Source organism: Macaca mulatta, chromosome 11 (genome assembly GCF_049350105.2).
Source record: "Macaca mulatta isolate MMU2019108-1 chromosome 11, T2T-MMU8v2.0, whole genome shotgun sequence".
Classification (NCBI taxonomy): Eukaryota; Metazoa; Chordata; class Mammalia; order Primates; family Cercopithecidae; genus Macaca; species Macaca mulatta.
The window spans coordinates 100,737,892-100,764,384 of NC_133416.1; the positions used below are offsets into that span (position 1 = coordinate 100,737,892).

A 26,493-nucleotide genomic window follows, 5' to 3' on the forward strand; every position below is an offset into this window, starting at 1 on the left:
TTATTTTAATGAATATGAGCTCTTGACTTACCCTAGAATTCTAATACATTACAGATACTTTCTGCACTACTATCACTTTTATTATTGCAGTTCCATTTAAAAGCATAAGTGGCTAAGGCACTCCCCACCCCCGCCGGCATTACATTTCTTAAAATAGACTGCTATCCAAGACCAACTGTAGAATCTTCATGTAAAAGTCTTGTTCGAGTGTCATTTATTTTTTATTAGGGTTTTAATAGTTGGAGGGGATGAGAAACTTGGCCCTTTGCAATGTTGCCTTCACTTTGGAGTATAAGAATTCTCTACAGGACTCTACTTTTTTTTGGTAGAGATGGGGTCTGGCTATGTTGCCCAGGCTGGTCTCAAACTCCCAGGCTTAAGCAGTCCTCCAGCCTCAGCCTTCTCAAAAGTGCTAGGATAATTGACATGAGCCACCTCATCTGGCCTACAGGTCTTTTAAAGCATTTGCTGTTCAATAACAAGCATCTTTATGCCTAGTATTTGTGATAAGAGCAAAAAACAAGTTTCTGATCTCAAAGAGTTTATATTCTAGTGGGGTAGAGCTAAGTGATTTACCTTGGTGTGGTTTTTGTTTTGTTTTTTGAGACAGTCTCGCACTGTCGCCTAGGCTGGAGTGCAGTGGCACAGTCTCGGCTCACTGCAACCTCCACCTCCCGGGTTCAAGCGATTCTCCTGCCTCATCCTGCCTAGTAGCTGGGATTACAGGTGCCTGCCACCACGCCGGGCTAATTTTTTTGTATTTTTAGTAAAGACGGGGTTTCACCTTGTTGGCCAGGATGGTCTCAAACTCCTGACCTTGTGATCCGCCTGCCTCAGCCTCCCAAAGTGCTGGGATTATGGGCATGAGCCACCATGCCCAGCTTATCTTGGTGTTTTTACATCCTTTAGTATTTTTCAAGGTTTTACAGCTTTTTATATGTAGGCTTGTATCATCTTCAAAAGCAATACAGTTTTATTTGTAGATGTGATTTCTTCCACAAAATGTGTAACATTTTATGGAGCTGTAGGACAAAAGTCAGGATGGAAAGTAATCTGTCTCTGGTGCTACTTTAATACCTTCCTGACTGGTGCCAGTGGCTAAATTCAAGCAGTAAGATGACAGGGCCATTAAGGCCTATTTTAGCAAACAAGACATTATAGCAAAGACCTTAACACTCAAAAGGTTCAATGTCTTTTAGCCAGGGAACTATTCTTTAATTCTTCCACCTTGATATGATTTCAACAAATTATGATACCTGATATTATTATTAATGCATTTTTGTAACATTTGACAAACATCTCCCAATATGTAGACTGCCACTCTCCTGATGCTAATCAGTATCAGACAATGAAAGTAAATTTTTCTGCTTTTCTCGGCTTTTACTCAAATTCATTCCTTAAGTTAGTAAAATACTTTCATTTGGCCATCATTATTTATCAACCTTAAGAAACATGCCTATTGACCAAGTAAATATACTAGGAATTCAACTTATCTACAGGAATGTGGACAAAGACTTACATATCAAGACAAGGCACTGGAGTGGAAAGCCATGAAAATAAAATGCTCAGCAGCAAAGGGATTGTAACGGTTAATTTCCATATAGTGGAATATTATAGTCATTAGAAATGACATTCGGGTAAGGGTCTGATTGTGGAAACTGATACACCCTGTCGGAGAGCTACTTAGTATTACAGCTGCATACATACCCTTTCACCCAACAGTTCCACTTCTGGGAATCTAGTCAACAAATGCACAAGTTGCACAACCAAACTATGGTCAGATATGTGTGTTGTAGGACTTATGAAACTGGTACCAATTTAATATTCAAATGGGATTAAGTCATGGCAATCTATTTAATGGATACTTCGTGGTTACCAAAGAGCTATGTGCTGCCACAAGGAGAATCCTTTCAACAGTGATTGAAAAAGGCAGAACACTAGGACAGAACTATGTTTTATGCACGCATTTGCATACACTGAAAAAACTTAGTCACTTAAAATGAGGTTGTACAGATTTTAGATTTTGTTTTTAAAGGCCTGTATGGTTTAAAACATGTTTTGGGAAATAGACATGAGCAGTGAGTAATCGGTGCCAGAAGAGCAGGGCAGAGAACTACAACCTACAGGCCAAACCCCACCCCACTGCCTGTTTGTATGGCCTTCAAGTTAAAAAAATTTTTTTAATGTTTTAGGTGGTTTAAAAAAAAACCACACACTATGCCTATTTGTTTACAAATCGTCTATGGGTGCTTTCTCACTACAATGGCAGAATTCAGTAGTTGAGACAGACCTGTGGCCCACAAAGGCCAAAATATTTACTGTTTTAGAAGAAAACAACATGAATTGCAAGAACTTGGCCCTACTTGGTTGCTCAGTCCTAATGCATCCTGCTAAAACCTAAGGGAAACAGGGCCAAGTTCAATCTAGTGCAACCAACCTATCACATCTAAGCTGCTTTTGCCAGATCTGATATCTACTCCTGACCTTAAGCCAGAAGACTTTGTAAACTTACTAGGTTATAATAAAACTTAAGCACTATCGATATTTACTAATAGATCATGGAACTATTTCAAAAGCCGTCATATGGTGAGATGGATCAGGAGTCTTAAAAAAAAAAAGGAAATATGCTATTCTAGTTGGTAACATGGGGTTAAATCTTTTCTAATTTCTAAAACATTCTGTCCCCATAGATAAGGTGATTGGCAGAAAGAAAAAGTTCCTTAATGATCACTATAAAATGCTCTGCTACAAGGAACTTAAAATCTAAACATTCAGGCAGTAATTATATGTTTCTACAATCCACAAGAAACTGAAAAAAATCATGTGATCAGTAGTAGAGGCACAGCTTGGTATCAAGTCTACGTTCATACACTTAGGAGTGCCACCCAACAGGGCCATACAAGATACATGAAATGAGATCGGCTCAAGGGTGACAAAGATGAAACTGGGAGAGGGCTGGGGAGACCCGAACTCTTAATATTCGGTTCCACACTTAACAGGAAAAATTTTAGTCCAGCTCCCAGCATGGCAGCTAATGGCAAGTTACCCAGTTAGTACCATAAAGCCAACTCTTGGAATAGACCTAATTTCCATGATAAAATGGAGACTAGAGCAGTGGTGAGTGTATAGTTAAGAAAACAAACAACATATTACCAGTCCAGGTGGTAGATTACAGATTTTTATTATTTACACTTCACTCAAATTATTACATTCAGCATGTTTTGCTTTTTATGTTATTTAAAATATAAACCTTCATATAATTCCCTAAGATGGATGTCATACCAAGTAGCTAAATGAAATGCCATCCCAGCCCAAAAGTACTTATTCGAATATTACATTTTTTAATATAAAGCAATAATTTAGGTACCCTATTATGGTATTTTCTTTTTTTGGCCAGCTTTTCTAGATAAGGTTGTATTGCTACTGCAACTAACAAAAAAGATGTGGCGGGGCCAGGCACGGTGGCTCATGCCTGTAACCCCAGCACTTTGTGAGGCCAAGGCGGGCAGATCATGATGTCAGGAGATAGAGACCATCCTGGCCCAACATGGTGAAACCCCATCTCTACTAAAAATACAAAAAATTAGCCGGGCGTGGTGGCAGGTGTCTGTAGTCCCAGCTACTCAAGAGGCTGAGGCAGGAGAATCGCTTGAATGCAGGAGGCAGAGACTGCAGTGAGCTGAGATTGTGCCACTGCACTCCACCCTGAACTAGAGCGAGACTGTCTCAAAAAAAAAAAAAAAAAAAGAAAAAAAAAAGGGTACTAGAGCAGCCAAAAAAAGGTTCCTGAATCATTTAACAGAAAAATAAAGCCTATTCCTATCATTTCCATGATCCCATTTAGTTCCACTTAGGTCACTGTGTTTATAATGTCTTGTAGGATAGATTTCCTTCCCCATTCTCCACAAAACCACCATAGCACCTGTCACTTTTATCTATTGGTTTGTATTTAATCTTATTTGTAAGTGCTTCTTTGAAATTGTTTTAAAAGTACATTCTTGGTGTAGAGTAAGGTTCTATATACAGTCGGCCCTCCATATCCATGGGTCCACTTCTGTGGATTCAAACCACCAGATAGAAAATATTCCAAAAAACATTGTCTGTAGCCAACATGTATATTTTTGTCATTATTCCTTAAACAATAGTGTAACTATTTACATAGCACTTACATTATAATAGGTATTATAAGTAACCTAAATATTAAAGTATGCGGGAAGATCTGTGTAGATTGTATGCAAATACTGCATCATTTTATTCCAGAGACTTGAGCATCTGTGGATTTGGATATCCAAGGGAAGTCCTAGAACCAGTTCCAGACAAATACCAAGAGATGACTTGACTTTAGACCTAATATCTTGCTAGACAGCCTTTGAGAGGACTAAGGGTAACTAGAGCACAAGCAAATCACAGCAAAGTAGACTACAACAAATCAAAAAAGCCAAAAAACATAAAGCTCCTATCAACACCTCAAGATTTTAGAAAAGCCTCTTAACAGGCAATTTTAAATAGAGACTGGGTCCCACTATGTTACCCAGACTGGTCACAAACTCCTGGACTCAAGTGATCCTCCTGCCTCGGCCTCCTAAAGTGCTGGGGATCACAGGCGTGAGCCACTGTGCCTGGCCTGGGCAGTCGATTTTCAGGAAGCCGCTTATTAATGTTCAGATTCTTTTCTTCTCTCCCAGTACTTTGCAGATGCTGCTGTTCCCTCTGCCTGGAGATGTTCATCTGGCCTGAATCCAAAAGTCTGTCCAAGTCACTTCCCTTTTCCATGACAGAGTTACAACTATTTGTCTGTCCCCCTTCCCCATTAGAGTAAAAGGTCCCAAAGGAAAGCTCCATGCCATTAACTCACCACCTAATGATCCCCAACAACTAGTGGGCAAACATGAAACACTTTTGTTGAATAATGTTTTCTTTAGCCCAGGGATTACAAAGTCAAAGGCTTACAAGGAGGAAGGACTAGCAGGTGTGCTTGGAGGAGACTCTAGCCAACTGGAGAGTAGCTGGTAAGAAGACATGACATGCTCTTACGGTGTTCGCTACTCAGATCCTCTCAGTTGAGTCCCATGCACGAAAGTGGGTCAGGTCTACTGTTGCCAGATCTTCAGCTCATTCAAAAGTTACCAGAATCCTGCATTTTCATGTAAATCTCCCGATTTTTAAAAATGTTGGCATCAAATTCAGAATGTTTTAACCAGCCATACTGTGTGGGCCAGGGAAAACAGGCCCAAAGGCCAGGTGAAGCTGCAGTTTTCAACTGCTGCCTTGGCCTCTCCCAGAGCCCCTTAAGTCCTAAGAAGGCTCAGTGAACACACTGGCAGTTGTTTCATCCCACTGGTTGAGAAAGACAGTCTTATCAAAGCAATGGGAGATTCTTACCAAAACTGCAAAGGAAAAAAATGTGATACCATGAAATTAGAAATTCACGGCATTTGAAATGAAAATGACTTATTTCTGTACTTCTGTAACTCACAAATTTAGCAGACATCATTTAGCCATATTTTTGTAGTGCAACAGATTTAACTCTGGAATTTCATGGTTTGTAAATCACTACGTGATACTAGCTATAACCATGAGCGATACTACAGGCAGTAAATGTTGATCTCTATTTCGTTTCTTGAAGTTTTGTGTGGTTCATTTTTAAAGTGAGATTCAGTTTCCTTAGCTATAGTCAAATGCACCCTTTAAACAACCCAAGAACTGTTATGACGACTGCTGTTATTATTTCAAATTTTACAATATTAGGGTTGTTAACAATTTTAGTCTGCATTAAGCTAACATTTGTTACCAAGCAATGCATTTATTTGGAAGGATACCAGTTACCAGTCATCAAAAGCTTTTGTATGTTGAAAATGTAATTTTAATAGTTAATTCTTCATCTTACATAGGAGCACAATAAAATACACCACAATCTGAAGAAACTCCAGAATTACGAGAAAAAGAGTGAAGAAAATTCAGATGGGCTACAATATCCATTACCTTAAACTGCAAGAGACAAGGTTCCAACCCAAGGTTAACATTTATGTATTTATGACTGGCTACATTTATGACTTAAAAATTACAAGAATCAGGAATTAGATATGGAGAGAAGTGGGAAAGAACAGTTTTGTGAGGGGAGGAATTCTGTCAATAAAGAAGAAAAATTACTGAATTCCAAATTAAAGAATAAAAGGAGCTCCCATAGCAAATACTAGAGGGATGAAGGCAAGAATCATTAATTGAGGACTTGCTACTCTCAAAGGAATAAACCTTTCTGATGACACACAAGTTGGATGCTTGAGATCTGCTCATCAGGTTTATAAGGAAGACTCACAAATGCCTCAGCAAATCCCAAATGATTATCAGATCAGTGTTTCTTAATAACACACATGAAAGGTTACAGATGAAATTTTCAGACAAGAACCAAGAAAAAGGTCATAACCCAAATTTTAGGCAAAAATGTGGCACAACTGTGAAAGTCCTACATGTCAGTCACAACTGCTATCTTTGCTGTGACTTTCCTGTACAGTAATTTTTAAACATTGTGGCAAGACACCAATGATCGTCTAATCAGACAACACAAACACATTTATTTCAAATTCCTAGGAGGTTAAAAAAAGGTCAGATACTGATGCTTTATGCATGCTCAGGGCCAGTTTATAAATACTCCATTCAGTACTATCTTAACACAAATCTGCATCAGTGAAAAGAAACTGGTGAAATCCACCTCTTGCCATTCAATTTGCCAGATGGTGAAGACCAAGACAGAATGTTCCATAGTTTTAATTTTAAAATACGATTGTCACATTGGGAAAATGAAATAAACACAGTAAAATAAACTGTACAAAGGCAAAGTAGAATAACAAAAAATATTTTACTAAAACATAAGATTTACAGAAGTTTCCAGACAAGCCATACAAAATGGTCACAAGCTTTTTTTGAAGGGGGGAATCTACACTTGACAGCAATGTTATTAGTGAGGGCTGTGATGTTTAATGTTCCCATTTTGGTTCAAACAATCAAGCTTGTCCATCTACAGCGTCTAAATAAAGTTAGACTTGGCTAGAGAGCATATTTTAAAGACCTGGTTAGCTGCTTTTAACCAATGCAATTAGATCACCAAAAAAGGGGGAAAGGGGCCCATAAAATTAAAAATAAAACTACCTCCCCCCTCAAAAAAAAATAAAATAAAATAAAGAAAAACACCCACACCCCTGCAGCTAACCTGACAACTACCTTCATTCACAGTGCTTTATACTTAAACCAGGATGGGGGAAATGAATAAAAGCAGGGAGGGGCCACTGCTTTTAAACGTTTCACAACAATCCAGATGATACTTCTAGCCTCTGTTCATGCTTTATGACAGTGAATCAGGACAAGACATAGATTTGCTAATGTGCATTTAATCACCAAAGGACTGAAGATGTCTGGGCTTTTTTATTCTGTAATGTTTCTAAGACTGTGTCCATTAAATGCAAACAAAAAGGAGGAAGTCTTGGCAGAACAGGAGAAGTGATGCACACTTGATGATCGGATCAATTTAAATATTATTCATGGCATATAGCCTAGTCCATGCTCTAGCTGTAGACAGAAACAAACACACAATTATAATTTTACTTAGTTCAATATGTTACTTTCCAAACTATAAATGGCAAACAAACACTATTAAGTTAATTATGGAAATGTCATGCTGTAATCTCTTAAATTCATGCCTTTTTCTATAAATCGGATCAGGGCTGAAAGATTTTGTATACGTCCAATTACCAAAACACTACAATAAAATTCGTAAGTTCTAGAAAATTCAAGAGGTTCGAACCAAGTTGTCCATTTCTGGATACAAAATTCTCCCCACTAATTTTCTTAAAATCTGTAGCTGAAGCTTCTTGACTCCAAATTCTCTAGCCATAAACAGCTGAATACTTTAATCAAATGGGTTACAAAAACAGTTCAAAAGTTTTCCAGTGTTCTTTACATATAACTAGATAAATGGTACGCACTTAGTATTTGTTAAACCAGGTGTAGTTACAAGAGACTCCAAGATCTCCCAATTACAGGTTGTCTTTAAATTTGGGGGGTTCCCATAGCAGGCCATTTTGTTATAAGAGGTATTTACATACTATAAGCAGGATCTCACTCATTACAGTATTTTTTTTTTCTATTTCTTTTCCTTGCCAAGAGAAACTTTAGAAAAGTTTAAGTGGCAATACAAATTTGTTTGTAAGAGTGGAAGTGGTGTGAAGGAGAATGAATATTAGATACCTGTTTCTATGGCTTGGGCTTCGTTGGTCTTCCACTGCTCCGCTACATCATTTGCTAATGGATCATCTGGATTGGGAGCACTTAACAAGGCCTGGATCGATAGCAGAACTGTGCGGATCTGCAGTGCTGGGGACCACTTATCTATGAAGGCAACAGGCCCAGTATGATGAAGCATGAAAAAACAGGCCCAGAACTGCTTCACTTCCCTCCCGCAGACCTCTCTGGTCTTTGTATATTTACATTCTAAACATGGAATGCTTAAGAGAAAAAGGAGAAAGCTTAATAATAGCATATGCTGATAAAGATAACACTTACCTTTCAAAATATCTAAACATATTCTTCCCAACTTGTCTACATTAGGATGATAAATTTTGGTCATGAAACGTACTTTAGGGGCTGCCATTGGGTATTCTTCAGGAAGGAATAGTTCAAGTTTAAAAGTCCCTCCCTCAAAGGGGGAATCTTGAGGGCCAGCAATGACCACATGAAAATAACGGGCGTTGCTCTCATCTGGTTCTGCTTTGATGCCAGGAACTGGTTCTGCCAGCAAACGCTGGGTTTCCTACAACAGAAAAACACACACATTTGTGAAACAAATGTCCCTTTACTAGACACCAAAAGTAAAATTAGAAAGTTCATCTCTTGGAAATAGGCATAATAGAACATCTCCAATCTTCCAACAGGATTTATTTTGCTTATAAAATGCAAAATTCAAAAAAATACCATTTAAATAATTACAACCAGCTGAATGCAACTGCAAGCAAATACCAATGATGGTGTCATACATTTTGGCTACAAATGTCTACAAATACGTTGATAATAAAATTAGGTTAATAAAACTGATATTTTACTCAAGTAAAATAAAGTAGCATTAGGATTACATAGGTAAGGCAACTTGCTCTAAACTCAACCAAAACCAAGCTATTTAAATTTAAAAAGTAAAATTGGGATTTTTTGGTGGTGTTTTGTTGTTTGTTTTTGAGACAGGGTCTCACTCTGTCACTCAGGCTGGAGTGGAGTGGCAAGATCTTGGCTCACTGCAGCCTCTACCTCCCTGGACCCAGGTGATCCTCCCAACTCGGCCTCCGGAATAGCTGGGATTACAGGTGTGCACCACCACGCCCAGCTAATTTTTGTATTTTTAGTAGAGACGGTATCGCCCTGCTGGCCTCTGGCCTCAAGTGATCTGCCCGCCTTGGCTTCCCAAAGTGCTAGGATTACAGGTATAGGCCAACACACCCGGCCAAAAATTAGTTTTTAAACCCACTGAAAACTTCCCCTCTGAAAAATGTAATGGACTAAAGAAAGGAGATAAGAGGCCCAGGTACCTGAACAGGGCTAAAGAAATATATTTAACAATGCTGATTAGTCTAAAATTGACAATTAACTTCAGAGGAACCTTTAATACTCCCAACAAACATATCATTAGTTCTCTCTTTCATCATTCTCCCTCTCTCCTAAATAACTATATTATTCTTTCTCTTCTCTCTTCAAACCTCCAGCACCTCCATCCCCATCCTCACTTGTGGCTGATGTTCCTATTTCATGCTTCCTATTTCATGACAAGTTAGATACTTCCATCAGCTTCCACTGTAGCATTTGGACATTTCCCTGCATCTGCACCTATACGCTCTGGCTTTTCTCCTGTAGAGATGAAATGCCATGTACTCTTAGCTAGGGCCAATCGGTCTTCTTGAGCACTAGATCTTACTTATCTGTTTGAAATGTTTGTTCCTCGGTGCTGTAAAGAAATAGCACTTGAACATAAATTTACTTAGTAAGGCCATTTTTACTTCCTGCAGAAAGGGTACACTCGCCAGGAATTTTGCCACGAGAGTACACTGAACAAAGGAGACAGGGTCATTTATAACCTGACGCGTCCACCCTACTGCTGTGTCTGGTTTCCATCGGCTCGAATGGGACCTCACATTCTATATTTATCCTGATTGGCTAGCAACTTAGAATTTTTAAAAGAAGTAAAGGTAGAGGGGAACACAGGAAGGAGGAAGCCACTTGTGGAATGCTGAGAAAGGTAAAAACACTTTTAAATAAGGAAGAGGAACAGGCTATAACCTACTGCTTGCTTGCAGCAGTATAAACATGCCAGGGCAAATATTTAGGCTAAATTGTGGGAGCTAAGAACATAAAGTATATTGATTTCTTTATTATGGTTAGCAGATATTTAAGAATGTTAGCACAGGTCTTTGAATAAATTTTGCTTCTAAGAGAAGTTACTATTTATTCCTAATTAGATGGGGAGGAAAGTCTTTGAAGAGGAACCTCTACTTTACTTTTTTTTTTGAGACGGAGTCTCGCTCTTTGGCCCAGTCTGGAGTGCAGTTGGGCGATCTCGGCTCGCTGCAAACTCCGCCTCCTGGGTTCACGCTATTCTCCTGCCTCCGCCTCCTGAGTAGCTGGGACTACAGGCGCCCGCCACCGCGCTCAGCTAATTTTTTGTATTTTTAGTAGAGATGGGGTTTCACCATGTTAGCCAGGATGGTCTCGATCTCCTGACCTCGTGATCCGCCCGCCTCGGCCTCCCAAAGTGCTGGGATTACAGGTATGAGCCACCGTGCCCGGCCCTACTTTACTTTTTACATCTCCTTCTCAACTATTCAAGAACACTGAATAGCATCTCTTTCCTCTCCTGAATCATCAGTTCTCCCTTCTTTACTGGATCTTTCCCCAAACTACACAAACTTGCTGTTATGTTCCCATAAAAGGAGAAAACTAAACTTACCCCCACTCGCCCAAACAGCTACTGCTACTGCCCCTTGCTTTGCTCCTCTTTGAAGAGATCTGTAATTGCTCATCTCCAATTTCTCTCCTCCTCTTCTGTCTTGAACACACCCTTCAATCAAGCTGTAGTTATCACTAACTTGTTTGTTAACGTCACCAATGATTTCCACAAGGTTAAATCAAATGTCCAGTGCTTAATCTTTATCTTACTTGACCTAAATGCAACATCTTATCCAGCTGGTCTCCTTCCTCTTTGCAAAGCTTTATCTAACTTCCTATCACCACATTCTCATGGCTGTCTTCCTCCTTGTCTGGCAGCAGCTTCCTTTAGTTTTCTTGTTGGTTTCTTCCTATCTCCCACCGTGGCAACACTGAAGTGCACTGGGGCTCTGTCCTAGGGCTTCCTCTCTGTTTATACATTTCCACAGTGATCTCATGTAATGCAATAAATTTAAACACTAAATAGACTCTTTAAGCTGAAGCCTCCCCTAATTCATATCCAGCCCAGACCTCTCCCCTGATCGTGCCTCTTGCCTCTGTAACTCCCTACTCGATATATGCTCTTGAATGTCTAATAAGCATCCCAAACTTAACATGATCTCCCTACCCACAACCTTTGCTCCTCCCATAAAGACTTCCCCATGTCAGTTATTGGCAAACTCATCTTTCCAAATGATCCACCTTTTCCTTCATATGCCACACACATCTAGCCTGATTGTCAAAAAAAAATTTTTTTTAATACCTCAAATTCTACTCATGATTGGACTGTTTCTCACCCTTCCACTGCTACACCTCTGATCCAAGCAACCATCAGCTCTCACCTGGCATACTACAACACCCTCCTAACCTATTCTTCCTGCTTCTGACCTCACTACCTCCCTCGCAGGTCTGTTACCCACAGACCCTTTAAGTCATAGTCCTGAGCCGGTGCGGTGGCTCACACCTGTAATCCCAGCAATTTGGGAGACTGAGGCGGGTGGATCGCCTCAGGTCAGGAGTTCGAGACCAGTCTGATCAACATGGAGAAATCTCATCTCTAATAAAAATACGAAAATACAAAATTAGCTAGGCGTGGTGGCGCATGCCCATAATCCCAGCTACTCAGGAGGCTGAGGCAGGATAATCGCTTGAACTGGAGAGGCGGAGGTTGCGGTGAGCACAGATCATGTCATTGCACTCTAGTGTGGGCAGCAAGACCGAAACTCCGTCTCAAAAAAAAAAAAAAAAAGTCATAGTCCTTGTAATGGGCCCCCAAAAGAGGCTCTATATGATGCCCTCACTCCACCCACCTCTCTGACTCATCTTCAGCTATTCTCCCTCCATCCCCTACCTTCTCTGTTCCAGACAAAAATTAGCTTCCTTGTAGTTCTTTAACCTGCCAGGCATCCTCTCACCTCAAGGGCTTTGCACTTGCTCTTCTTCCCCAAAATATCCATATGGCTTGTTCCCTCAGCTCCTAAGATCTTCATGTTTTCTCAGTGAAGCCCTCATAACTGAAATTGCAAACCCCATTCCACCCTATCCTGTACACTCCCTATCCCCACTCCCCAGCTTTATCTCCACAGCACTACTAACAAATCTCATTTCTACTTATTTTGTTCAGAATTTAAGCTCCATGAGAGGACGGATTTGAGTCTGTTTTATGGACTGCTATATCCTCAGCATTTAGATCACTGCCTGGCACAATAGATAATTCAATTAATATTTACTGAATTCTGAATCTCTTTGATGTTATAAAGAGAGGAAAATAAACTATCAATTTCATCGTTAACATCATTAAAGCAGGGTTATTTTCAAGGCAGGATGTGCACATTATGGAAGGAAAACAAAAGGAGCCACTCAAGTATGGGGAAAAATAGTCTAATTTTATTTATTTTTAACCAGAAAAATAATCATACTTAAATAAGCTTTTAGGTATGAAAAACAATAAATGAGAATATTTTATTTACACTGCCTTCACCTAAGAAAAATAATACATCTTAAACTGTTTCATTCCACAAGCTACAGGGCGTATGTTAAAAACAACAATAACAACAACAAACAACTTCTCTCTCAGCACAGTAATATACTGAAATAGTCATAAGATGTAAATACAAAGCAAATGCTTCCCCAAAATGTGTTAATTAAACCCATGGCCATTTTAGGTAATGTCTCTGGTATTTTAAGACTAGTTTTTTGTTTTGATCATGGTAATATAAGAGCAAGTGAGAAACTGACATGTTCTTTAGGTTCAAACTAAAACATTTTTAGAGCATTAAAAAGCTCAAGAGGCAATAATGAAGCCTCTGACCTTGGGAAGTCCTTTAACATTGTGACCAGAACAAAAGAGGCTGGTCTTCATTTTTTAGGAAAAAGTTAAGATATTAGGGATGAACAGCAGGAGTAGAAGAATGAGAAAATAACTGGATGGTAAAATTCCTTGAATTCTGGGCTCTCCTCACCTCCATCCTTTAATTTTACCCCAGATCTTTATGTCTTTAGAAAGCCATAAATTGGTTGACTGGAAAAAAAAGAAAGCCAGGGCCCAAGAGTCCCAATCCACTACTCACCAGTTACACAAAGTAGTAGCAGCTCTATATCTACTATAAAAAGCTACAGAAGGGCCTCCAAAAGCATATCCCAAAATAGCTTCAAAATCACTCTCAGTGCACAGTGGCAGAGATAGATATGGCATTTACTTTCTCATCTTCAGTTCACCCTCAAAATCAGATATTCTTTGTCAAGAACGTACATATTAAGCACATCATGTGACCTGATCAAGCCTAGATTTAATCGGAACACATTCTAAAATAAGCTTTTGCATGTAGAAAACATTTTGAAATAGTTCTTATGCTGCTCTCAAGTTCTAATGGACTGACACAAAAACACGCCTAATTATTTCACTAAACTGTGTTGTTTTCCCTAACAAACTCACGGCATAAATCGTGGGAGGGGAAAAAAGGAATAAAATCCAAACTAAATGAAACAAGTCTCAAATGGCAGCATCTGAAAAAGTCTCAACCACAGAAACTGATGTCAATTTTTTTCCTAAAAAGGCAAAAACTGGCTAGGAAATAAAATATTTCCGGCCACTATTCAACACATGACTGACTAAAATACCTCCTGGTTTTACAATATTCTTTGGTGGAAAGACAGAGTACAGTATGATTTCTTTAAGTGAAGAAGTAAAGGGCTAAAATTCCTGCTGTTTCACTTATCTTTTTTTTTTTTTCTTTGAGACAAGTCTCGCTCTGTTGCCCAGGCTGCAGTGCAGTGGCACGATCTCGGGTTCAAGCGAGCAGATCTGGCTAATTTTTGTATTTTTAGCAGAGACGGGGTTTCACCATGTTGGCCAGGCAGGTCTCGAACTCCTGACTTAAAGTGATCTGCCCGCCTCGGCCTCCCAGAGTGCTGGGATTACAAGCATGAGCCACCACGCCCGGCCTTATCTATCTTTTGGCATAAGTAATTTACACTGCAGGTGGGACGCCATGGTTCATGCCTGTAATCCCTGCACTTTGGGTGGCTGAGGCAGGCAGGGGAATGACTTGAGGCTAGGAGTTCCAGACCAGCCTGGGCAAGCATTAGTGAGACCCCATCTCTACAAAGATTAAAAAAAAAAAGAGTTGACAAATGAGATCACATAGGAAGGCCATAGTTGTTTACAGAAAAACAGAAAAACCCTTAAATGCATTTTGTGATTCTATTATGTTTAAAAGCAGTCCAAAGAGTGAATCCCAAATAGAAGTGAGTTTAGGGCCATGCATAACAGAAAGTACTATAGACTATGTTCAGGAAATTAGTAAAATAAGACAAGGAAGTTGGTAAAGGAGTAGGGTATGGATTTAAATGGCAACAAAATTAAGTCTAAAGGAAGGTGTCTCATCTTATAGAATGCATACAATAGTTAATGCTACAAAATTTTTTTTTTTTTTTTTTTTTTTTTGAGATGGAATCTTGCTCTGTCGCCCAGGCTGGAGTGCAGTGGCGCATCTCAGCTCACTGCAAGCTCCGCCTCCCAGGTTCACGCCATTCTCCTGCCTCAGCCTCCCGAGTAGCTGGGACTACAGGTGCCTGCCACCATGCCTGACTAATTTTTCTTGTATTTTTAGTAGAGATGGGGTTTCACCATGTTAGCCAGAATGGTCTCGATCTCCTGACCTCCTGATCCGCCCGCCTCGGCCTCCCGAAGTGCTGGGATTACAGGCCTGAGCCACCACGCCCGGCCTACAAATATTTCTAAAAGGAATCAAATATCTAATTATCAATAGATCTACTGGGACCTGAAGAGCAAACCCTAGACTCAAAACTACAGTAAACTATACTGTAGTTAGTAAATTATAACAATTGACATTCTGTCAATCAATCTCTATTAACCAGGACTCTTATTTTTAAGTTGAAAAATAATTTGTGCTCAGTACGAAGCAGTATCAGGTCTTAGATTTCTTCTCTAAGGCAATGATTATATTATATGCAGTAAAATTTTTGGATAATAAACAGTATTCTTAGAAAGAGTGCTAATTTGTGTGTGAGAAAAGTTGGTACAGATAGTAACTATCTATATCCCAGTGCATCCTGTCTACAATGATTAGGTTTTTTAGAATATTCTCTGAAACACAAAATTGCAATGTATGACCAGTAGTATCAACTGTATATCTTTTAGCTCATCTCAAGCAAGAGCTGTCTGATAACTCAGTAACTGCCCATTTCATTACTGAAAAATAAGTGTTAAAAAACTGGGTGATACCTCAATGATACCTACTCTGTAAACTCCAACCTGTCACTACATCTTTAAGTGACTCTAAAATATTAACAAATACGGTTCTGGGCAAAGTTGTGTGTTATAGAAAAAAATATATAATAAAGAAAAAACAAATTACAAAAAATTTATAAAATAAAACAAACAGGGCTCCTTTTTTTGGGATCACTAATAAAGCAAGTCAATTCTTCATTATGTACACAACTGTAAATTACTTATGAAAATCTGCAAGTTCACCCTCTATATGCAAGTGGGCATTTTTATTTATCACTTTTTTTCATAGACATGGGTTTCTCTATGTTGCCCGGGCTGGTCTCGAAGTCCTGGCCTCAAGCAATCTTCCCGCCTTGGCCTCCCAAAGCAATGGGATGACAGGCGTGAGCCACTGCACTTGGACCCATAAGTGAGCATTTAAAAAATGTTACCACCAGCCTGGGCAACACAGCAAGACCCCATCTCTACAAACCAAAATAAAACTAAAAAACTTAGCTGGGCATGCTGGCATACACCTGTAGTCCTAGCATACTTGGGAGGTTGAGGTGGGAGGATTGCCTGAGCCCAGGAGTTTGAGGTTACAGTTAGCTGTGATCACACCACTGTACCCCAGCGTGGGTGATAGTGAGACCCTGTCTCTTAAAAAAAAAAAAAAAAAAAGTTAATTATCATCAATGGACATTTTCAAGTGCATACCCCTTGCTTCATTTTACCTGCAAGTCCTGTGAATTTTACATGACTTTGTATAACATATAACATTATTAGGAACATATAACGTCTCATTATAGTAAAACTGACTGCCTATTTTCTAGCTGGGATTAGAAATAGAACCAAAGTTTTGCTCAAGCTCCCCACTATACTACTTCCTTACAAATCATAAGGCCACCTAGAGATACGCTAAGATAAAAATGGTTGATGAGGACTTTTTTCTACAGCACTGCTGTCCAACAGAAATATAATGCAAGCCACATAAGTATTTTAAAATTTTCTAGTAGCCACATAAAAAAGTAAAAACAGGTAAAATTAATTTTAATATATTTTATCTAAAAATGTATTTAAAATATTATTTCAACATGAAATCAGTATGAAATTAATGATGTATTTTATCTTTTTTCATAGCCTTCAATGCCCACTGTGCAATTCACACCTGTACCACATGTTAATTTAAACTAGTCATATTTCAACCACTCAACAGCCACATGCAGTGATTAGTAGCTCCCATATTAGTCTGGACAGTGAAACACAAGACAATCATGTTATAATGTTACTGCCTGGTCATTAAGAATTTAACTTATTTCACATAATGGGTAAAATTTTGTACAGAAACTGTAAAGCATCACTCTTCCCCTCAAAAAATTCTATATAAAAAGTAATGTCAGAACATTTGATATCACTAATAACAGGAATACATGTAACAAGAGTTACTGTTTGCTACAGTCACAAGATTTGTGTTTGAAAAAAACAATTTGTGTCAAAAAAAAATTAAATGAACAAAAATTAATTCAAACAAGCTAACTGCATGATGAAGTAAAGAATTCACTGAAGAACTATTTTAATTATTACAGTACACACTACCCCCTAGTGGACATAAGACATCATCTACTTATTTCGCCACCTTTCCTTTGCAAATGAAAAAACTGATGCTCTTAAAAGTTATTGTACCTAAGTTTGCTAAGTTTTTTAAACTTACATTATATGATCACTCCTTGCTTTGGTAAAACCAAAGCAAGGTTAGCACCCACCTAAACATGTCCTTGGAAAAGACCTATAGATTCCAACAGTAAATAAAATGAAAATAGCTTAAGAAAACTTAATAAAAGCAAACCAAGCAGAGCTAAGCCAATTTTGTATTCCCTTTCTGCTTTCACCTCTTGTGCCTATCTTGCTCCTAACCACTTAGACTCCCCCAGATAAGCTAACTGGGTCCATGAGAACTTCCTGAAAATGCCTATCCTAAAGTCAAATGGAGAATAATGGTTCTCAAGACATGCCCCTCCCTTGTTCTTTCTTTTCTCCTCTACTCCCACATACTTAAATCTCACAATTTCTTAAGTGACAGATTCAGAGAAGGAAAAATGGAAGAAGCTATTAAAATCTAAGACTCTGGGTACCAAACACTAAATCTCAGAGTACTTTAGACCAGAGTATTCCTTTTTTGGGAAAAGCTTTATTTATGAGTTGATAGGTAACAAATAGGTAAGTACTCTCTATTCCACTTGAAGTAATAATGAATACATGGGGCCAGATGAATTGGGCTAGAAATCACTACATCCTAAATTTTCCTCAACCCAAGACCAGATCAATATTTCTGTGAAGTTCAGTGAAAACGAATGGAGACTTGGGAGCTGGAGGGACTTCTGGAAGGCAAAGTATATATAATCTGAGATACATCAGAATGTATCTCAGGTCTGAATTAGTCTGAAAGTTTCTCCCTTGTACTTCCAGTTTCCTGTTCATTACTACCTCTCCACTTACTGTAACTACGCCCAGTAACTGCTGGTTTACTTCTCAGACCCTAAACTATTTGAAGAGGGGAACCCCAGCTAGTAAATGGTGGTAAATTCTAAATAAATGCTTGTTTAGTGAACAAACATGCAATGCTTAGGTACCACACAGAGCTCATGAGGAATACTATATCTGCTGTGTTCATCGGTCAGTAAATTCCATCTCAGGAACAGCATTTAAGATTATTCCAATCACTGACAATGACAATGAACAAAAACCAGAATAATCCTACTAACAAACTATCACAGCAAGAAGAAAAACTGTTAAGCTGAATTCCTTTATTTCTTGTCTGTCACCTCCCTCCCCAATTCTTTTGCCCACTAAACACATTAAGTTGTATTGCAGTCTGTGGATATTTTCCTCCCCACCAGTCTGTAAGCCCCATAAAAGCAGGGACCACATGCAGTTATCAAGCACTGCTCCCAGATACGCAAAGAATCAATAAAAGAAAATCTCGGGTAACAATTAAAAACAAACTCTGCCAAATACTGACTTAAGTGCTATAGATGTATTAGCTCATTTAATCCTCATACTCATTTTACAAATGAGGAACAAAGAGTAATCAACCAAAGCTAGTGAACAACAGAGCCAAGATTCAAATCCAAGCTGTTGGGCTCCATTCAGTCTGGCTTCAGAGTCTTTTTTTTTTTTTTTTTTTTTTTTTTTTTGGTGGGGGGGACAGAATCTCGCTGGAGACTGGAGGGCAGTGGCCCCATCTCAGCTCACTGCAAGCTCCACCTCCCAGGTTCACACTGTTCTCCTGTCTCAGCCTCCCGAGTAGCTGGGACTACAGGCACCCACCACCTCGTCCAGCTAATTTTTTATATTTTTAGTAGAGACAGTGTTTCACCATGTTAGCCAGGATAGTCTCGATCTCCTGACCTCGTGATCCGCCCGCCTCAGCCTCCCAAAGTGCTGGGATTACAGGCGTGAGCCATCAGGCCCGGCTTACTACATAAGCAGTAAATGTCAAATGTTTGGCAGGGATAGTAAACAGCACAGGAGTTAAAAGGGCTATTTTCAATCCTTCATAATTGTGAAGTGGTGCTTCATGAAAAAGGTAAATTTAAGCCATAATGTCATTAATTTTTTTTTCCTTTTTGAACTGGCAACCAGAAAAGTATAGTCTTATTAAGATAAACAAAAAAAAACTGCTTTGATTGAAAAATTGGTGTATACTATTTTGACCTGGAATTATCTATTAGATGGTAAACCATTTTGCCCATCTTTGATACTGCATGAAATCAACATGCTCTAAAATGTTTCGTGATTCTGAAATAAGAATTTACTTACAAATGTTTATTCACTGCTTATTTTGTTCATGGCACTGTGGTACTAACTAACTGGAAGGAAGAGCAAAACTTCTTGGCATCCAGCAGTTTATTTCATTGTTTGAGTAGTCAAGGTCTTAAGAGAAGGTACTGGAGGTGTGAGTTAGGATACTATTAATACATGAAGAGCAGAGCCAGATTACAGGGCTATTATGTTCTTGTTTATTTCTAAAGTCATTTTTTAAGTTTTCTGGAAAGATTAAAAACCTTGTCTCCATCTTTTTTTCCTCTTTGTTTTTTCAAAGATTTCCAAATATTGGCATCACAGCTAAAGACAGTGTCAACTATTCCTTCATAAGACATTCATGAAGTTCTTGGTGGTAAAAATGTTCTTTGAATATTCAGCACTATAATTAGTAGACTCATGGCAGTTAAGCTTCTCTATTTTCTATGGTTCCTGATTTGATGAATGACACAACACTTCATTGCCTGAACTTTCTTTTTTAGCACCGGCTCAAAAAATAAAAATAAGACTTCAGTGATTTAAATAATGTAGCTGTCTATCTTAACGAACTCTGTATCTCAGGAATGATTTGACAGAGATGTCTCAGAATGCTGAATGAAAAGAAAGGACCTAGCTTAGTAACACAGTTCACTGGGATTGCTGTGTGCCATGGTCCTCAAGGCACTATTAACAAACCCACTGCATATTTTAGGTTCTGGGAGTGGGTATATAACTTAGCAGGTGAGGTAGGAAATGTTCTTCTGTATTCATCCTGAATTAAAATTAGGGAAAATTTTTAAAAGCTTGTTTTATGTGGTGAATACTAAAATCATAAGATTAGCAGAAACTAATGAACTTGTTTTTTTCTTTAATCCATTTTATGTAAAAAATGATGTAGATTGTGGGTTTTCTTCTTTCATAAAATTTTACTTGGTTTTTCAAGTTGGTAATTCATTTCAGGCCCTTATATGTAGTTTTAGTCATCTGTCTATGTTAACTATTAAAAAATTCCCCCACTCATTCATATGTTCCTTTAGCTCCCACTCCTTAGTATAATGTTGGAGCTGGGAGATTAAGAAAATTGTAAAAATTTAAAGTAACTTGTAGAAAAAGAAAAACTTACCTGTGGTCACACAAAAGGACTGCCTGGAAGCATTTAGGGCAAAATGAGGTTGGTAGTATGCATGCAGCACTCCCTGCGCATCACAAGCAAAGAAATAACCCATTCTGGAGAGAACTGCAGTAGTTACCACTAAGATAGCAACAGAGTTCTAGTGGTAGCATTCTGTGCTTGACATCAACAATCACACTGCACACACTGTAGAATGTGTTGCACACAGTGTGAGCAGTGAAATCACCATGATGTGATTCTGAAGTTAGTTCCTGGCTCCCTCTTTTCTTTAGCCCTCCTGAAGAATGTGTGAGGTACCTCATAATTCTTAGTATCATTTCTGCTTAAACTAGCCAAGCTGGCTTCTGTTGGTTGCTAAAAATAAAGTCTAAACTCAATAGGAAAGGAAGTGAAGAAAAGGTAAGAGTTAACAGACCAGGGCAGGAGGGGGTTGGGGGGCTGGTAAAGAAGTTAAGAAGCTAAATATCTCTTTGGGATTAAATGAAGTCAAAAGAGGAGAGCATACAAGTCAACTAATCTCTTTATCAAAGAACTTCTATTTAAGAGCTTGTAAAGGAGAAGCTAATTTCACACTACAGTTAATTCAACTAAGCAGAGCCTGGTGTACCTAGTGCAGGGCAGGGCAGGGCAGGGCAGGGAAGGGCAGGGAAGGGCGGGGAAGGGCGGGTGGGGGCGCTCAAGAGTTAGCACATCTGAATTTAGTTCCAATTTTAATTGTACCAATGTGATACGTGACCACAGACAAATCATTTACCTCTCCAGCCTTCTAAAACGCCCCTTGAACATTTAAAAGGTTCTCTCTAGCACTAAAATTGACTGAACACTTTATTATTATTAGAATGAGTTAAATCTTATTGCTATATGCTTCTTTCTACTGGAAGGTCCCCTTTTGTAATAATATTCTTTAGGCCTATAATTACTGTTCTAGTCTTCCCCGCTGAAGGAGAAGGATATTATGAACTGTAATCCTGGTATTTATGCCAACGTTCAATATCTAAATAAAGAGAAAATTTGTTGCCAAGGGCACCTGCTTTTTTCCCAAGTTGTTTTTTTCACTTGCTCATTAAAGAAATACATAAAATTAATCTAAATAAAATTAACCATTCTCCTAATAACCAAAATCCAATTAACATTCTAGAATGTTTATATTTTTTGTTCTGATAAAGACAAAAGCCCTTAAAAACAGTTTAATATGTCCACATTTTTTCACTCCTGTGTTACTGTAGCCTGCTTTCCTCAAGGCTGGTTGATTTACAGACAAATCAATATTCTTTAAAAACCATATGGCATAAACAGGTACTTTTCCTGGCCTACAAGCTAGTGACTATTTACTTACTCGACCCTTTTTCTTCAGGTTACTTCTGGTTTCAAATGCAGCAATCACAACAAAATTTAATGCCTGAGGACTCCGTAATAGGTAAGGCAAGACAAGAACAGATGGAAGCAGAGCAGATGAACTTTTCAGTGAAGCAAACAAAAAACAAGTTACATTTCGCTCAGATTTGCATTCTCAATCCAATTGTGCCAGTAACACAATTTTGTATAAAATCCAAACCATCAGGAAAGAAAAATTAAAATAGTCTCTCACACTCTGCATACTAACACTTGAGATAAATTAGGAAGCATGAAAGCATGCAGATATTGGAGGGCTGTCTCCCTCCCAGTAAGCATCCTCTGGCAGGGCTAACCATAGCGCACAGCTTTCGGGAGAGGACCATTCGTATGACAGTCTGCATAAATGGCGCCCCTTGAAGTCATACAGTGAAAGGGCCTAAATACTTTGGATTAAAAAATAAAACTTCAATTTAGCAGTTGCAAAGATAAACTTATTACCTAACCCACAGAAAATGGATTACATATATAATTTTAATAAAATCAAAATGTTATTTACCCAAAACATCCGATTTTGCTATTCACTGTTGGTAAATGGACATTCACTGTGCTTTCACAAAATCTATGCCTCACTTCAGAGAGTTATATTTAATGTTATCTATTTTGTGAAACAAATACATAAATGAACAAACCATTTTCCCACACACTAGGAAGACATTCAGTCTTTTTATGTTTATGGTGAAGCAGCATCTTTGCCAAGTCAGAAAACAGTAATAACCAACACTACATAAAGCTCAGTATTATGTTAGGATCTGTTCTTTACACTCTGATCCTTCCAATTACCATAGAGCTACATTAGTATATTAAGCAGATAAAGAAGCAGAGAGGTCAAATGAGGTTACCCAAGCTATTATTTGGCAGAGCTAGAAATCAAACTCAGAGTCTGGCCTCAGATTCTTTGCTCCTGCCATACATAAACATACATTTCATATTCCCTAAATCAGTGTTTTACGCTAGAGAATTAGGAAGTAAGGCTCTCTGAGCCATAAAACATTATTTAAGTCATGAAAAGCAGCATTTCTACCATCTTGAAAGTCAATTGTCAATTAAGAGGTCAGCAACAGACAACAGTAGGAATGAACCTTCTGTAAGCCATCCCTTATACACTTTCCTACCTTACTGTCTCTCCAACTAAACTAGTTCCTAGAGATCAACGCCTGTGTCTAACATTTGCAGACCCAATGCTGGACACCACAGTGTGTCTCGCATTTCTTACCAGTTAATGAACAGATCAACTGCAGAACTACCTGAGACCAATCCCACAGAGTAAAGAAAATTACTGACTGGGTAAAAAGGAAATTCAAGAATTTTCAAAACTTGTAGGCCTAGCCAGGCGGTGACTGTAAAGAGCAGGAGTATGCAGAAAAAAAGACTTGCAAGACTCCAAACCCAATCTTTACAAACTATTTCACACTTCTGTCCAAAAGCCTTAGCTTTGACACTATCCCTACAGGTCATACACTTAAATGAACCAAATACGAAGCACCAGAGATACCAGCCTTATCGTTTCTTTTGCCCCTCTAAGCAGCTTCAACAATCTAATAAGCATTTTCCTTGATTTAAAAAATGATCATTGCCTCAATAATCACGAGTTGACACATTAAAGATGATTCTTTCCCATCTCAAGGTTTTGGGAAGAATCTGAAATGAAACAGCTTAGTTAGAGACTTTAATATTTCACAGATTACCAATTAGGTCTGAAATTTGAACAGTCTTAAGAGATCCAGGTGGAGTAAATAACTCAGCAGATTTTTTATTCTTCTATGATTTCAGATTATCTTGTCCTGCACTACTAAGCCAGAGGAAGAAATGATCCAGACAACTCAGATTTTAATGTAACTGAAATAAGCACAAACTTTCATACTAGGGCTGATATGTTACACTAGAGTACCCATGGACAATAACACTGGGTCAAATTCGTCTACTTCATGTGGAAAGCTTGAGCCTCCGAAAGAATGCAACAATACATTCAAAGAATCTAAATGCTGGAATCAGTTTTTCCTAGCAACACGAGCCTGCCATGTATTATGTGAAACTGCATCCAAAAAAAAAAAAAAAAAAAGTCATAAAAATAGCCCTGGGAATAACTAATTTAAATAGTGTAAGTAAACATTAGTTTTCTTGAGAAAGGAAATCAGGTGGCTGGAACACAGGTAGGAGACACCCTGCACGTCAAACAAGCTTAATCAAAACAAGAGCAAAAAACCCTATAAAACCCCTAATCTGACAAGTCTGAAGTCAGGTCACATACTGCCACATCTCAGGGGCTTCTTACCCATCCCTATCTATCATGGGCTGGGCCAGGCCAGGCAGTTTTCTATCTTTAAAATCTCTGCCTTAGGAAACTAGTAAATCAGATATAAAGTCAATCAATGTCTCTCACTTTCCTTCTACACTTGATGATGCTGGAGGTGGGACTCTGCCAGGGGCTCCTAGTTTAAGTCTGCAGATAAGGGGCTGCTAAGGGAAAACTGCAAGAGAGAACAGTGCTGTCTCCCCTCTCATGGGTGCATCAGCAGATTTTTTTTTTTTTTTTAAGCTCATCATCTATCATTAGTGTTAGTGTATTTTATGTGTGGCCTAATTTTTTTTTTTTCTTGTGTCGCCCAGGCTGGAGGGCAGTGGCATGATCTTGGCTCACTGCAGCCTCTGCTTCCCAGGTTGAAGCAATTCTCCCACCTCAGCCTCCCAAGTAGCTGGGATTACAGGCGTGCGCCACCACACCCAGCTAATTTTTGTATTTTTAGTAGAGACAGGGTTTCACCATGTTGGCCAGGCTGGTCTCAAGCTCCTGACCTCAAGGGATCAGCCCGCCTCAGACTCCCAAAGGGCTGGGATTAAAGGCGTGAGCCACCATGCCCAGCCATGAGACAATTCTTATTCCAGTGTGGCCCAGGGAAGCCAAAAGGTTGAAAACCCCTGTTCTAAAGCAATGCAGGCTTCAAATGTGACTAGTTTTATGAAAGCCAATACAGATTACCTATCTCCTAAAAATTCTACCTTGCTTCCCTTCAGCACTGTCACTTTTTAAGATTTTATTTAGAAAACACTTGGCTAAAATATTTACGAAGGAATGAAGTACTAATACATGCTACAATACATATGAACCTTGAAAACATGCTAAATGAAAGAAGCCAGAAAGAAAAGGCCACATATTGTATAATTCCATTTATATGAAGTGTGCAAAATAGGAAAATCCATAGAATCGGAAAGCAGATAAATGGTTGCCAGGGGTTGGAGGTAGAGTGACTGCTAATGGGTACAGGGTTTTTCTTTTTGGGGTGACAAGAATCTTCTGGAATTAGCAAGTGATGATGTTGTACTACTGTGTGAATATATGAAAAATCACTAAACTGCACACTTTGAGTGGCTCAATTTTATGGTATGAGAATTACACCTCAAAAAAATAAACGAAGCATTTGAGTTTTCCTTCAATATTCAGTGAGATTTTGGAATCTTACCGATGAATTAAGAGATTGGAATAGTAAAAGTAAGTGAAGGGGAAATAATTTATTAATATCTATTATTTGGCTATTTAGTATATAACATATTTACAGCATGTTAACAGTTTTCAGGTTTTTGAGACAGGATCTTGCTCTGTCACCCAGGCTATCTTGGCTCACTGCCGCCTCAACCTCCCAGGCTCAAGTGAGCCTCCCATTTCACCCTCCCAACTAGTAGCTGGGACTACAGATGTGTGCCACCACACCTGGCTAATTTTTGTATTTTTTTGTCAAGATGGGGTTTCTCCATGTTGCCCAGGCTGTTCTCCAATTATTGGGCTCAAGCAACCTACCTGCCTCAGCCTCCCAAAGTGTTGGAATCACAGATATGAGCCACCGCACCCAGCCAACAGAATTTTTAGTAATGAATATATATTCATGAACTACACTTCTGAAGAAAAGAAACTTCAAATTAAAAGATTACTTTTGAAGTTAAGTATCTGTGATCCAAGCATAGACATGCTGACTCAAGTTACACAGTCTTAGTTCAAATATCTCCTGGGTAAGGTATGTCTAACCTAGAATGACAATCTACTCCCCCTACTCTACTTTTCTACTTATGCTTCAAAATTCAGCTCCAGTATCACCCTCTAAAAACCTTTCCCTAAACTAATCTTGAGGGTTTTCCAGGCCAGCCTGTCACTTCTTTGGTGTTCCCATTTATGCCTTTGTATTCTATAGACAAAGCAGCGCTAGCTGTATGATTTTACTTTTGTCTCCCATTCTACCCATCTTTGCATTGAAGCCAAGCACACATATGACCAGTGTTTCTGCAAAGTGTACACTAAAATCATCAGGAGCTCTTAAAACAACAAAAATATGTTGGGCTGGCAATGTTATATTTACAAACATCCCCAGATAATTCCGATGCAAAACCATGAACTAAGTATTCAGACTAGAAACAAGTGTTCAGAGAAAATAGCCAGTACATTCTTGTCTTGGCATCCTTGTCAATACATCAGCAGCCCTGCCAA

At 38.7% G+C, this 26,493-nt stretch overlaps 1 protein-coding gene across 1 annotated transcript in view; it reads right to left on the reverse strand.

The window, feature by feature from the left end:
- Nucleotides 1-7,380: 7,380 nt before the first annotated feature.
- UBE2N (ubiquitin conjugating enzyme E2 N) overlaps nt 7,381-26,493 on the reverse strand; it is a 31,750-nt gene continuing 12,637 nt past the window's right edge. Inside the window, exons 2-4 of the mRNA NM_001193594.1 lie at nt 8,557-8,803; nt 8,242-8,382; nt 7,381-7,563 (exon numbers count right to left, since the gene is read on the reverse strand). Of these exons, the coding sequence (NP_001180523.1) occupies nt 7,523-7,563; nt 8,242-8,382; nt 8,557-8,803 (429 nt within the window). The 3' untranslated portion in view covers nt 7,381-7,522. The remainder of the gene's footprint in view (nt 7,564-8,241; nt 8,383-8,556; nt 8,804-26,493) is intronic.